The 13724-nt window shown below is 37.3% G+C and overlaps 1 protein-coding gene across 8 annotated transcripts in view; it reads left to right on the top strand.

Moving 5' to 3' along the window:
- PLEKHA7 (pleckstrin homology domain containing A7) overlaps positions 1-13724 on the top strand; it is a 171479-nt gene that overhangs the window by 107856 nt on the left and 49899 nt on the right. For all 8 annotated transcript variants that reach the window (XM_048947782.1, XM_048947778.1, XM_048947777.1 and 5 more), the window contains 2 exons: positions 1129-1212; positions 9153-9264. In XM_048947782.1, the coding sequence (XP_048803739.1) occupies positions 1129-1212; positions 9153-9264 (196 nt within the window). The remainder of the gene's footprint in view (positions 1-1128; positions 1213-9152; positions 9265-13724) is intronic.

The following is a 13724-nucleotide window of genomic DNA, read 5'->3' as shown; positions in this document are numbered from 1 at the left end:
TTATAATTTTGTATTTTTGCTTTCTTGAATACTTTTAAGCTTTTGTTTTATTTGATGGGAATTCTAGTTTTGGATGTTTGTACTTAAATGTTGTTAACTCCTGGTGTAAAATTTCAGAACCTTAAATAAATGAACTCGTTGTTCACAAGTCCATCCTCATTCCAGGGCTCCCAAATGGTGCATAGTGCACAACCATAGTAATTAAGAAATATGATCTTCCATATTTTATTTCTTTAAGATTTGTGATTTTTGTAGACTGCTCCTTTGGACAGAGCTTCAGAATAAGGGGCTTACTATGTATGGAGAACTGTGGAAATTGCCTTGTGTCTTCTCTAAAACTAATTCAAATGACGTATTTGGGAGGAGAAAAGACTACTTGTATATCTTGAAATAAACTTTCACACTGTATTTCTGCATTATATGAGTACAATTATGCAGATAGATGAATGAATTAATAGACAGCCTTTAATGGACAATATTATTTAGAGGGTAGGAAAACACGTGATAGAAGTCTGAGGGGAAAATTGATTCAAAAAAAAAAAAACAAAACACAATTTTAATTCGACTTGGATGAAATATTAAGTAATGTTCTTTTATCTAAGGCATGCAACTAATATATACCATACCAGGGAGAAAAGAATGCATGTAATAAGTGACTTCCACAAAACATCAACATCACTGAGCTCAAAATATTACATATTTTGTGGCACTTTGAACTGTCCAACAGCATATTAGTATATGTCACTTGTCTTCTCTGTGATATTTGCAGAAGTACAAATGAATAATTTGCTTTGTAGTTTCTGTGTTGGTGTTTAAACAATCTGGTTACAATCGGATCTAAATAATCACAACTTCAATTGCATCTCCATTAGTAAGGTTTGCAACTAGGTTACTGCTAAAACATTAGCCTGTTTAATAATTAAAAGGTATAATATGCCGTTGACGGTCAACGAGAATGGAGCAAGAGGCTTGGAAATTACCTAAGAGAAATGCTAGAGTAGCAGAAGTAGAGCATCAATATACAGTTTTGCCTTTTGGGATATCAGCACTTCAATATTAATTTTCTACTTTTCAGTTCAGCACTTCAATATTAATTTTTTTCTTTTTTTCTTTTTGTTTTCCTTTCAGCCATAATCAGCAGACCACGTCATTTAGACATCCTGTGACAGGACAGGTTTCTCCAGAAAATATTGAATTTATTTTGCAAGAAGAGTAAGTAGCTCTACACCCATGGCAAGAATCCTGAAATAGTGACACATTTACTTAGAGTGGTTTAGTGGTTTGACAATTCGTCTGGTACGTGGGGTAGCAAAAATGTCATACAGTTGCTTGATGCTTAAAAATATACTACTTCTTGTGACAGTGTATTTTTGATTGTAGCTATGTTCCATGTTGGGACTAGAGATGGAATCTTTCCCAGATCTTTAATTAAAGAAAAAAGAAGAAAAAAAAGGAGGCATTTTAAATAGGATACCTATATAAAGTTGAAGTGTGGTTAAGTACCATCTATATATAAGAGAAATCTCAAACATCTTCACGTAAGCACTGAAATGCTTGTACTGAAACTGGAATACATAAAAATATTATTGTTTTCTGTTGTAATATCTCACATTTCCTTTGTTTTAGCTTTTTTACGTTCATTGCGTCTTGGGCTGGTGTTTAATTGAAAATGGTTGCTCCTGCATTCCTCAGTTTATTCTGCAGACACAGAATCATGTATGTTGGTTCCCAGTGTATTTCCTTCTAGCATCACCCATGCTGCATGCTAGTTGGCTCCTGGAATCCCCTCTGTAACTGGATGACTAGGTATCTTTCCTATACAAAATCCAGAACTTCAGTGCTTCTTCACTTATGAATATATTCCAAAGAAGAAGAGAAATAGAGCAACAACAGGTATTCCCTTTTCCATCCTGGTCTTACAACACTGCTTCAGCAGCCACCAGCCCTCACTTGCGTCCCTGCATCACAGAGCATAGACATCATGCTGTAAAATAGCCTCTTGTGGTGGTTTGTAAGGCTGCCTTTGTGAGTTTGAGTGCTTTATATTTCAAACTATGTGACACTAATTTAATTTACATTTAATTTAAACCAATATTGCATTAAGAGCACTTAAGTGGTACTGAATTCATTGGCCTAAATAGAGAAGGAAATTGTGAGGCTTCCAGGGGTCTGAGGCTTTTGTGACAATGTTTTCTGTTGTGAATCTGAGGAGGAAAGAAGAGGTGGAGCACAACAATATAGCTTTCTGTGCAGAGATTTAGGAAGGACCCCAGGAAGTGTTTCTCAAATAGTTTAGTAAAACCTGAACACTAAACAAACCTCCCTCCCAAGAGCCCAAAGCAAATCCAAGGGGTCGTCTCTTAAGGCCCATGCTGTGAACCAGCACAAAATGGATGAATGTGTTCTGCTGGGAGATGAGAAGTCTGTGAGCAGGTGCAAAGAGTTTGAGATAGCTACTTAGAAGGAAATCACCCTGCTTAGTGACATGCACATGTCTTGTTGATTGGGAAGGGACAGGCTCTTTTACAGGTACTCAAAGAACCTGCTCCGGTCATTTAGTGAGGAAAACAGGTATCTTGCAATGGAGCAACACTTAAGGTCAGTATAAACAACAGACACTATACATCTGTGTTCTGACTTCCAGCTGTTAATGGATCTTTATTTGATCTGCTGGACAAGTTTGATCAAATTTAGTATGGAGAAAACTCATATGTTTGTGAAGGAAAGTAGGTGTTTGGACAGAACTCCTTAGGGTGCCTCCCTGAGTTACTCACACTTCCATGTGTTGTTTCTGGTTTTGTAATCATGGTAGCAGAGAAAGTATTTGAAGCTGAATTGGAAGAACAACTGATTGCACATGGTCTTATTGATCTACAGCTATCAGAAGCGTTTTCATAGAAGAATTGAATGTGTTTATTTGGGGGGCAATCTGATAAACAGGCATAACTTGTCATCAACTTCTTGCTCTGAGGTGGTGTCAAAAGTAGAAAAAACAATCTTTCAGTGCAGCAGAATTAGTAGAGACAAGTGGGTTTTATTTTAAGTGAAGAGGGAAGGACTGCAGAGGTATGTATATAGAAAGATGTATTTGTAGTGACTTTTCAGAGAACTGTCTTTGTGAGAACAGTTCTCTAAGTTTTATTATTGATCTGAAGTACACAGGGTGTTTTTAAAATTAGGTATTTTTAATATGTAAGCAAAAACTGATTTAAAGATGGAAACCTGAGATCCTCTGGTTTCTTTGATTTTTATTTTATTTTTTTTAATTTTTATTTTTACTACTCCTTCCAACAGTGTAGTTTTTACACAGATGCTGTTCATTGTCGTCATACCCGAGTTCCTGTCAGATGCTCTGCTGACATATGCAGATGTCTCTTTCCCTCAAGGATTTGTGTGGGATCAGAGTCATAGATTGCATTTTAATTTGGAATCAGTGTGGTAGATCATATCTTGTGATGAAAGGTTTTAACTAGCAAGACACAACTGGAAAGTTTTTACCTGGATTTCCATTATCTGAGGTAACTCTTTCCATCATCTGATCCTTTTGAGCAGGAGTACCTTTTTTCTGTAGCTCAAGAATCCTGTCTGATATAGCAGCACTCTTAAGAGCTTCATATACAGCAGTTTCTTCTTCAGTGATGTTGTGACGTGATTTATTCTTCACAGTTTGATTTTAATTTAAGATTAGGGCTAAAGCCTGGAATAGTCACTAGATATTGACTGGGAGTAGTGGGGAGACGTTGGCAGAAACTTGTTCAGGTTGCAACAAAAGTCTTTATTAAGAGGAAACCTTAAACATCAGAAAAGTATTTTACAGTAATGTAGAGATGATGGATGCATGCTCAGGCCGTTCCTCATCCAATCAACATACTGGCAAGGAAAGAAGATATTTGTAAAATGATGTCATTGAATAATTTCAGCCTCGTGTACTTATGACTCAATTATGAACCAGAAGCCCTTGACTCAGTTGATCAAATGAGAACTGGGCGCTTTCAGCAGATAGCTGAGATTGTCCCTCGCTGGCGCTTTCCCAAGTAATTTTGCCTTTTAAACAATATCACATCATTCTTCCTGCTGAAGCCAGAATGATTTCTTCAACTCCGTTGTAGTTGGAAAACAAGGACAAAGAGTATTGCTTAGAACTGGAACTTTTTAATTGCATGACTTCTTTGATCCTTTTGCACTTCTTTCTTCTTGGCAGTTCTCGTAATTAGATTTTTAAAAGTATCAGCATTTCCTGACCTATTCTTAGCTAAGACAATTATTGAATCCCCACCTTTCATTCTCAAACTACTGACCAGGTTTCAACACATTGTTAGTTATGCATTTCTTTGAAAACCTCATGGTAGAGTTGCTTAGGATAGACACATGCAATTTTTGGATTTTTGTTATTTTTTTCTGTAAACAGCTATTCATTACTTTATAGAGAAAGGAAGAAATAGGTACTTACAACATATATCTAATTGCATCTGTTGCTAAACACTAGAAGTTGTGTATTAGAAATTTTACAGTGCTTTTTATTTTTAATATATTTTTTACATTACGCTTGCAAATGAAAAAACAGTACTTCAAAGTTAAAAAGGATAAAACTTCAGTATAGAAATGGAGAAAATACATATGTTATGCCTGAAATTCAATGTCTGTTATCCCTTTTTGCCTGTTTTTTTGTGCAACTGATAAAGTCTGTGTATCTCTAGAGAGAAAAGCCATCTTGTCTATTACATTTGGTTACTATAGCAGCAAAAGTATCAGGTGAAGAGATGAGAGGAAACCCAAAAAGCACCAAAATAAACATGTCATTTTTTATTTGTATAGAAATATGAGGACAGCTAAATCTCTTATTCAGATAAAAAAAAAAAAATTATTAATGTAAGAGCTGGATTGACATGATGTTGTTTTGTTCCAACAAAATAAACTTTCTGAGTTACTGGTATGGACGTGGATCTTTTCAGTTGACTAATCTTTATCATCCTTTAGAGAAAAGGAATTTGTTTTCTCTCGAGGACTGCGTTTTCAATATAAGCTACTGGTGTAAAATCCCATTTTGTTCAATTTTTTAAATAAATCAAATACTGTCAATGTGATTCTCTTTGAGTTAGTTTTATGTGATTTTTTTTTTAGGCATCCTTGCACAGTTTAAGTAGAGTAGGAAGTTCCTTGATAGAAGGGAGATATTAGAGCATATATATATGTTAGAATATGGAGTTATTTTCATGTGCTTTATAAAGATTTACAAGGAACTGGATTATGTTTGTGCATGTACACTTCTGTGGGAGGCAGCAAGAAAACTGACCAGAACATAAAGAAAGCCAGCACTATGAAGAGAATCTAAACAGATATTATCAAACATTGGCAGTAGTGATTCTGAACTAATGCATCTAAATGCACAGGGCTAATGCTTTATTCCCTCATTTTTGAAGATGAATCTGCAAGCACTGTTAGGTTGATGTTAACTCTGTTACACACACAGAGATGCTTCAGGTAATTCTATATAATTTATATATTTTTCTTTGCTATTTAAAACAAACTGAGAACACTAATTAGCTATTGAGAGACTTGACCTTGAGATTGATTGTGATCTGATTTAATGCAAGTCTGTTATACTATTTTAATCTTGAAAAATGATGTAAAAGTATTTTAAATTCATTTTAGTACTGTTTTATGTCTTCTGTTATGTCTTAGGTGCTTAATGTTTGGATCATCTGTGTTTGCCATCAAAGACATTGTTTTAGGAGAATGTTTGTTATTTTTTTTCCTGTTCCAGTTGACTCACTGTCTCTTGCTGGCTATTTGTGTTTTTCCATGACAACAACCTTGTATGCTTTTATCTTTTTCTCCTTTATTTTTAAAATTTGTTATTTTTCAAGTTGAAGTTCTTCATTTATCTTGATGATACTAACAAATGAAAGCTTTTCTTTATTGACAGTGATTGTTTTCAGTAACAAATGGAAGAGAAATCATTAAATGGTAAAATGATCAGTTCTTAGAAACAGTGGATTTGTTGTTCTGTATTACATTACAGTTTTCTGATAGTTCAGAGTGATTTCTCTGATAGGTCTTGTTATTTGTATAAATCTTGGCTTTCTCTGTAGTTCTTAGCTTCCTCATTTTCTGTTGTTTAATTCCTTTTTTTTTTTTTTTTTTTTTTTTTACTGTGTCAAGTTTAACACCACAAAACAGCATCTTGTTGAACAGCAGACATGAACATGTCATTAGTCTGTGGGTGCCTACACCGATTTGCACTTAAAGCCATTCTTCCAGGGTGGGGGAGGTGATCATTTCTTTTTCCATATTTTCATTGCAAAAATTAATTTCTAATTTGTTGAGACTAAAGTTTTAGTTTTAATTTTTCTTCTCCCTAAGTTGGCATGTACGTGCTCTCTCTATCTCTCTCTTTCTCTCTCGCTCTCTCTCTGAAATAGCTACTCTATGAAGTGAAGAAACATATCCTAATCAGATTGTCTGCAGGCTTTTCACTTTACAGGTTTCCTGAGTGTGTATGTTAATTGTTGCTTGGTGGTGAATGGACTTAACCCAGCTGGTGACTGATCACGAGTGGTGCTCCCCAGGGTTCTGTATCGGGGCTGGTCCTGTTTAATATCTTAATTAATGATCTGGATGAGCGGATTGAGTGCACCCTCAGTAAGGCTGCAGATGATACCAAGGGAAGAAGTGTTAATCTGCCTGAGGGTGGGGAGGTCCTACAAAAGGGATCTGGAGAGGCAGGATCAATGGTCTGAAGCCAACTGTATGAACTTTCAAACCAACTACTCGTTCTTGTGCTTTGATCACATCAATCCCATGCATAACTACAGGATGGAAAGCTGTGGAGGAAAAGGGCCTGGAAGCATTGGTTGATGCTTGGCTGAACGTGAGTCAGTAGTGAGGCCAAGAAGGAGAGACCTTATAGCTCTCCACAACTTCCTGAAAGGGCATGGTGGCGAGGTGGAGATCAGCCTCTTTTTCCCACATCGGAGTGGTGAGATGAGAGATAATCACAGAATATCAGGGATTGGAAGGTACCTGAGAAGATCATCTAGGTCCGGTCAAACAGGAACACGTCCAGGCAGGTTTTGAATATCTCCAGAGAAGGAGACCTCGCAGCCTCCCTGGGCAGCCTGTACCAGTGTTCTGTTATGCTCACCATGAAGTTTTTTTCTCATATTTATGTGAATATGTTCCAGCTTTCCCCCTCAAGTTGCTCTGGGGGAGGTTCAGGTTGGATACTAGGAAAAATTTCTCATCAGGAAGAGTGGTGAGGTACTGGAACAAACTGCCCAGGGAGGTGGTGGAGTCACCATCCCCAGAGGTGTTTAAGAAATGTAGATGTGGCACTGATGTGGTTTGGTTTAATTCTAAGAGGCAGGGTTGAAGGCCTTTACTCTTCATTAGAATTCATCTTACTTTGAAATGCCTACTCTGGTTATTTGCCTGAAGCAGGGAAATAGGACCTTTTTGATAAGCAAATATTAGGAAATGGCAAGTATTGTGCTTTTGCAAGTAAAATGTGCTCCTTGTAAGCGTGTGTTTTCTGTCTGTTCTGAAACTTTGTAGAATAGAAAAGCAACTAGTGCAAGTCAAAAAGCAGGTAAGACTGACTGATAAGAAATAGTTTGGTCAGGTGACGTTTCACATGGGAAGCGTCTTAATCTGTTTGCTGAAAATGGGTATTACTAAAGCTGATGAATTGCTGAAATAGGGCAGCTGGTCCCTAAAAAGTACAGCAGATTGGCTCAAATTCAGGTCATGAAGTGCTTGCACACTGAAGGCTGGCCCAGGATTTTAGGTGCTTGGTGTAGTTCGTTCTCCTATCTTGGTCCTGTATTTACAAAGAGGGAATTTATGCCAGATAAAGCAGTGTATGAGGGGAAATAGGTCAAAGTTAAGGTATTAATTCCTTGCAAGATGAGTTAAACTGTAGACAGATGTGGAAGAACGTGGTTTGTTTGTTTTTTTTTTGACATCAATTATAAAAGCTTTTGGACAGGTGATTGTGTTGTAGCTGAGAGTGCAACGGAAGGCAAGCAACTTGTTCTTGCTTAAGCTAAAGCTATATTTTGGGCTACTACAGTCACAAACTTCTGTTCTTATGATTGAGAACTACTCACAGTTGCTCTGTTTCCTGCTGAAATTGAGGATATGATTGAATCAGCAGCAGCTATAGGAATGCTTGTTGTGGCTTATATTGTGTTTTGTTTCTTGCGTTTGTTTAAAAAAAATGGAAAAAAATCATAGTTTGTTAGTAGGTGTTTTGGTTTGTTGGTTTTTTGTTTTTGCTTTTTTTTTTTGCAATGAATGAGTTAATGTTCCCATAATACAATTTGCTAAAGTGTTCTTAATGATTTTTTGAAAATACCACACGCTCAGCTCACACGTTAGCGTCAAACTTGGCTGCTGAGGCTTCTGTTTGTAATCTCCATAAGGAATGCCACAGGATTTTGTATTTGTGTTTGCCCTCATTTCTTCATCTGGGCAACTGTACTGAATTTTTACTTGTTGGACAGGTTCTTACTGTAGAATTCATCTCCCTGTGCTTTAAATGTGCATCTGCATCTGAGCTCGTTATCCAGATTTCTTGAGTACTTTATGACTCCTAGGTATTTATTGCTTTCAATATGTACCATGAATTCTATCACTTCAAATAAAAGTATTTTTATTTTAATAACTCATATTGTAGTATAATTTGTTTTTTTTTTTTAGTTGAAGATCAAACATTAGATTAGCCTCACCTTTAATTTAAACAACAGACCACTAACTGCAAAGTGTTTGTGACTCCTGCCTCTTCCTCCTTGGTCTTGTTTCTTCCTCACCTTTGCAGCCAAGCCTTTGAAACAGGCATAGCATTAATCTTCTCTTCTCTGAATGCTGTTGGTTGTAACTTGGTTCTCTGTTGGATTTGAAGACTTGACGGGTTTCTTTCTACTGATACACTGGAAAATGCCAATCATCAGATGTCACTGGCAGTATATGCTTGAGAAATACCCCAAATCAAAACAATAGGGAAGGTGCCACGGGAGCTGACACATGGAGAATGTTTTCCTTGTGACTGGACCAGCCTGTCATTTGATTATTTAGAATCTCAAGTATAAGAAGGCAAAAATAAATGTTTGATACAATATACTTTAGAGTATCTGTTTGTTTTTGTTTTCTAGACAGAATTCACCTATGTCCAAGCAACAAATAAACCAAAGACCTTCAAGCATGGTCAGTGAATCATCCACTGCAGTAACTATGTCTGCTGTTGATACAAAGCCTGGTTCTAAGGTAAAGGAAACAGACTGTTGTTTGAATTTGGTGATCAGAACTTTGCTTGCTTTTAAGACCAATGCTGATGTGTTTTATCATTAATTATAATAGGGCTCTGAGTTGGGCTAGAGGACTAGTACTTACCCAAGTACTCGTGCATTTGAGTTTACATTTATCCTCATTATTCTCATTTTCGTAATGCCAGCATTAGTGGGAGAAGGCTTTATTTTTTCCACTTTTAAAATGGGTGAACTTGGTGGGGACCTGATGCTCTGCTTTGATATGGAGATTTTTTGAGCAGTGTGGTGTCTTTAACTGATTCAGGCTCCTACTTCTGCCAGTAAGCGTGAATCCAGCATGAAACCAATGTGCTCCGCTGCTCTGTTGTGATTGCACTGATCTAATCTGGTTTTTCTGCAAACAGTAAAAACAACAATTGACTAGATACAATGTACAGGCCCACCCACGTGACAGAGGTGGTTTATGGGAGACGAGAACTGCACAGCTAGATGGAGGGAAATGCTTTTTTCATTGCAGCTTCGGAAAATAACCACAGTCACCTCCCAAAACTTCAACAGATCTGTTTATGATCTCTTCTGCTACTTTCTTTGCTGTCCAGTAGTAGTGTGGCTTTGCATGTTTCTGCCAGGCTGCCAAATGTGGCATTTTTAAAAATACTTTGCAGCTTTAGACTTTGACTGGACTTCTCATAGAGAACTTGCCAGTACTTTTCTTCCACACCAACTTTGTTTATGTGAACTCCTTCCAGCTGTGGACCCTTAATAAGTACTTCATTTTTTATTAAGACAGAAAACTAAGGTATTTTTCATATACGCTTTGATTCATCATTGAATTCAGGTTTCCAAGCTTGAAAATGCTCCCTATGTTCTGTAGGATCAGAAAGAAATGTGTTAAATTCCTTCACAACCCATCAGAATTGATTCAAGTTAACCAGCCACAAGAAGAAAAGCTGTAAAGTGAATAATCTGTGTCCTCCACTTTGAGGTTATTTGTTAGCATGCTAAGAGTAGATTTTAAGAACCTTTCCTCAGTTCTCTTCAGGTTTCTGCGAGTTCTATAATCAGTGTCTTTATAGAGTGAGTTTCCAGGCACAGGTCTGGGGCACAGTCGTGAAGCCAGAGTCACATTGTATTTACCACAGCTTCTTGGTACCTATAGCTGGCTATCACCTTTTATGAAATGCTTCGTGGTTTTGTGCTGGAAATGCTATAGTACTGACACTCTGTCTGCACACGGTTTGAATGCTGAAAGAGACAAAGCCTACTGGTTTCCTGCTTCGGTATTCAATTCTGAGCTTGGGAGTGAATCAAATGTAGGAAATAAAAAGTGGTTGTTTTCAAAGAGAATTTTGCATTCACTCTACTACAATGTCTGTTGTATACTGCACAACAAAGAGGAGCGTGTTGGAAAACAAACAAGCAAAACTATCACAAACTAAAACCAAGGCTGTCATTGTTTTATTGATATGTGTATAAATGCATGCCTTCATTTCCTAAGACACCTGGGAATGGGTAGTTTTGCAGAAACGTATGTCAGTCCTTAGGGTGAGCCTCACCCCCTTCACGCTGGTATTGTCTGAATAAGTCATGTGAAGACTTCAGACCAGTTCACCTTTTGAAGCTTAAGGGGTATGGAGTTGAGGAAATACAAATCAAAATGGATGTTGATGAAAATCACTCTCTATCACAAAGACAATTGATTAAATTACAGAAGCATGTTTCTCCATTGTGAACCATGTTAAAAGCTGTTCATGTTGACTATGAATAAAGGATATTGGAAGAGTAAAGGACTACTACAATTTGAGAATAATTTGGAATATAGTCAGTTAGCAAATGCTACTATTTTTGTCAAGGCAGAAGTGTAGTGAATAATACTGTCATGTAATTTTTACTTACTAAGTGCTGTGTGTCTGTTTTTGGTAGTTTCTGTCCAGGAGAAATAGTTGAATTGTTGTTAACATTGATAGTTGCTTATATTTTTCCAATATGAACAGCTGAGAATTACAACAAGTAAATAAAGAACGGGTATAGCAGCTGAGAGAAACTGATAATGGTGGCAAGTGTGCAGTGGAGCAAACTCTGCGGCCATTTGGAGCTGGAATGTGGGGATTAGGTCAGGGCTGCTTCAAAGGAATGTTCATTATCAACAACAGGAACTCAGAGTGTTTCAGTTCATCCTATTTGAAAAATAAGAATTCTGTCTAATTTTCTTAAAGATACAGAAAGAATTGATGAATTAATTTGGCTATAGAACATCTTGAGTTTGTTGAACAGAACAGGTTAGGACATAGAGCTAAATACTAATATATTTTTGTTTTTTAAGTGAAGTTGTGCATTCTCTTGTGTTTATGTGTGCTTCTTTTTTCCCATCAAGATAGTCTTTTTTTTTTTTTCAATTTAGAAAATGTCTTCCAGATGAAATGCTGATTACTTTTTTTGATTGTCCAGTTTTAAATATATATATACATATATACATATATATATATATATATATATATATATACACATATATATATAATATAATTAACAACTTTCCTTCTCAGCTAGATGTTACTCTAATGGAGGAGAGGATGAAGCAGTGATGAAAAGGAATTTGAAATTTTGGCTCTTGATATTTTGCTTCTTTGTGGAAATGTGAGTCACTCACAAACAAGTCAGTGTAACAGATGCGTTGAAATTAAAAGTGACTTCCTTGTCTTCAGCTGATCTGACCTGCGTGTCTCAACACGACAGTGGTATCAATATTTCAAGTTAGGAAAAGATCACTCCAGCACATGCAAAGAGTTTTAAAATTACACTTTTTCTTTTAAACTGACTTCTTACTGTAGCCAGTGAAAGCAAGATATGAAGTTGTTTTTACTCTAGAACTGAATGAAACAATTTATGCTATGGATAATATGAAAAGTCTAAATTAGGTGGAAGAATAGTTATTTCTACTGTGATTTTTGGTATGAAATATACAGCCCTAGAAAGGCTTACCCCCCTCTTGTCTAATAACTGTTGTGTTTTGGGTTTTTTATAAGTTAGTCTGATGGTAGCTTTTCTGCATTTAGTAAAATTGAATGAGATCAAGGAATCCAAGTGCTTGATCATCTGCTCAGAAAGCTGGTGCTGCTGGCAGCCTGGCCTGTTGGGTGTGTGCTAGCCTTTGGCAGCTGGGTTGTTCAGATATTCTGTGTAGCACTGGGCCACAGGTAAACCTTGTTCAGCCTCTCAATGCAATGCCAGCTGTGCCTAGGAAAGAGCCCACACTTGGCACTCTTCCTGTCTCCCCTGTGTCAGTGTCTCTCACAGTGATGATGGTGACGTGCAGCTCACCCGCGTCTCAGCAGAGCGGAAAGCACTGTGCTGCTCCCTGAGAAACAGACCTCAGCACACTACCTAGTAAAAACTGTTCTTTGTTATCTGCTTACAAGTTACACGTTTACATGGCTGCTTTTTATGCTGTGGCACCAAAGCAAGGAAATTACTGGGTGGTTTTGTTTTGTTTTAACTAGTTATTGTCATTATCTCAATTCTGCATTAAGAGTTGTGCTCACATCTGCTGAAATGTATGAAATTTAGTATAGGTTGGAAAAGCCTGGCCTCAAAGTGAGGAGGATTTTTCTTTGTGTACTCATACATTGCTGGAGCGTTTTATGATGATATGTGCTGACTTCGAGTCCAGATGTTGCCTGACAGGAAGAAATAGTGCACTGAGGTTTTTCTATATCATCTTTTGCATATGACAAACATGCTTATTTCTAGAGCTGCTGTTTGTTGCAGCTGACAGAGTAGCAGTTCCCTGACCACTCAAAAGGAGGGGTTTGAACTAAGATGACATCGCAGGGTTGTTTTAGGAAGGAGGCAGGGAGTGAATTTGGGCAGCTCTTTCCTTGGAGAGATTGGGTGCAACTCTGAGGGCAGTTTGTGCACCTTGGGTTCCTAAGCAATTGCGGTAGCAAGCTGCTGAGATTGGAAAAGAACAGGCAGATCATCCATCTAGAGAGTTTTGCTCCTTTTTGCACAGACTTTCCCTGCTCCTTTTTGAAATTGGTTTGCTGATGTGAGTCAAAACCAAGGTTGCATTAAAACAAAGCGTTACATAGCCCTTATTTTCTCTTTACTACCATCGAGGTCTCTTCCTTAGCAGTCATGCTGCTACATCTTCCCCTTTTTGCTTGCGGGGTTAAAGTCAAGCATTTTATTAAACTGTCTATGTATTTTGAATTTAAATGGGAAAAACAAACCACCAAACATAGAGCAAGCAACTAAAAACAAGATTACTATTCCTGAACACAAACTCCTATGTGTTGTAGAGGGATGCTTGCATGCAGGTGTTGTTGTGCACTCAGAAATACTTTCCAAGCACAATAAAACTTAGTGATTCTGCCATTCAGACTGGAGCCACCAGCACTACTGCTGTTAACACACCATCCTGACACCAATGTGTTGATGAGAGTGGGAAGTTGCTTTTGC

Source organism: Lagopus muta, chromosome 6 (assembly GCF_023343835.1).
Source record: "Lagopus muta isolate bLagMut1 chromosome 6, bLagMut1 primary, whole genome shotgun sequence".
Classification (NCBI taxonomy): Eukaryota; Metazoa; Chordata; class Aves; order Galliformes; family Phasianidae; genus Lagopus; species Lagopus muta.
This window is presented reverse-complemented; position numbering and strand designations above follow the sequence as displayed.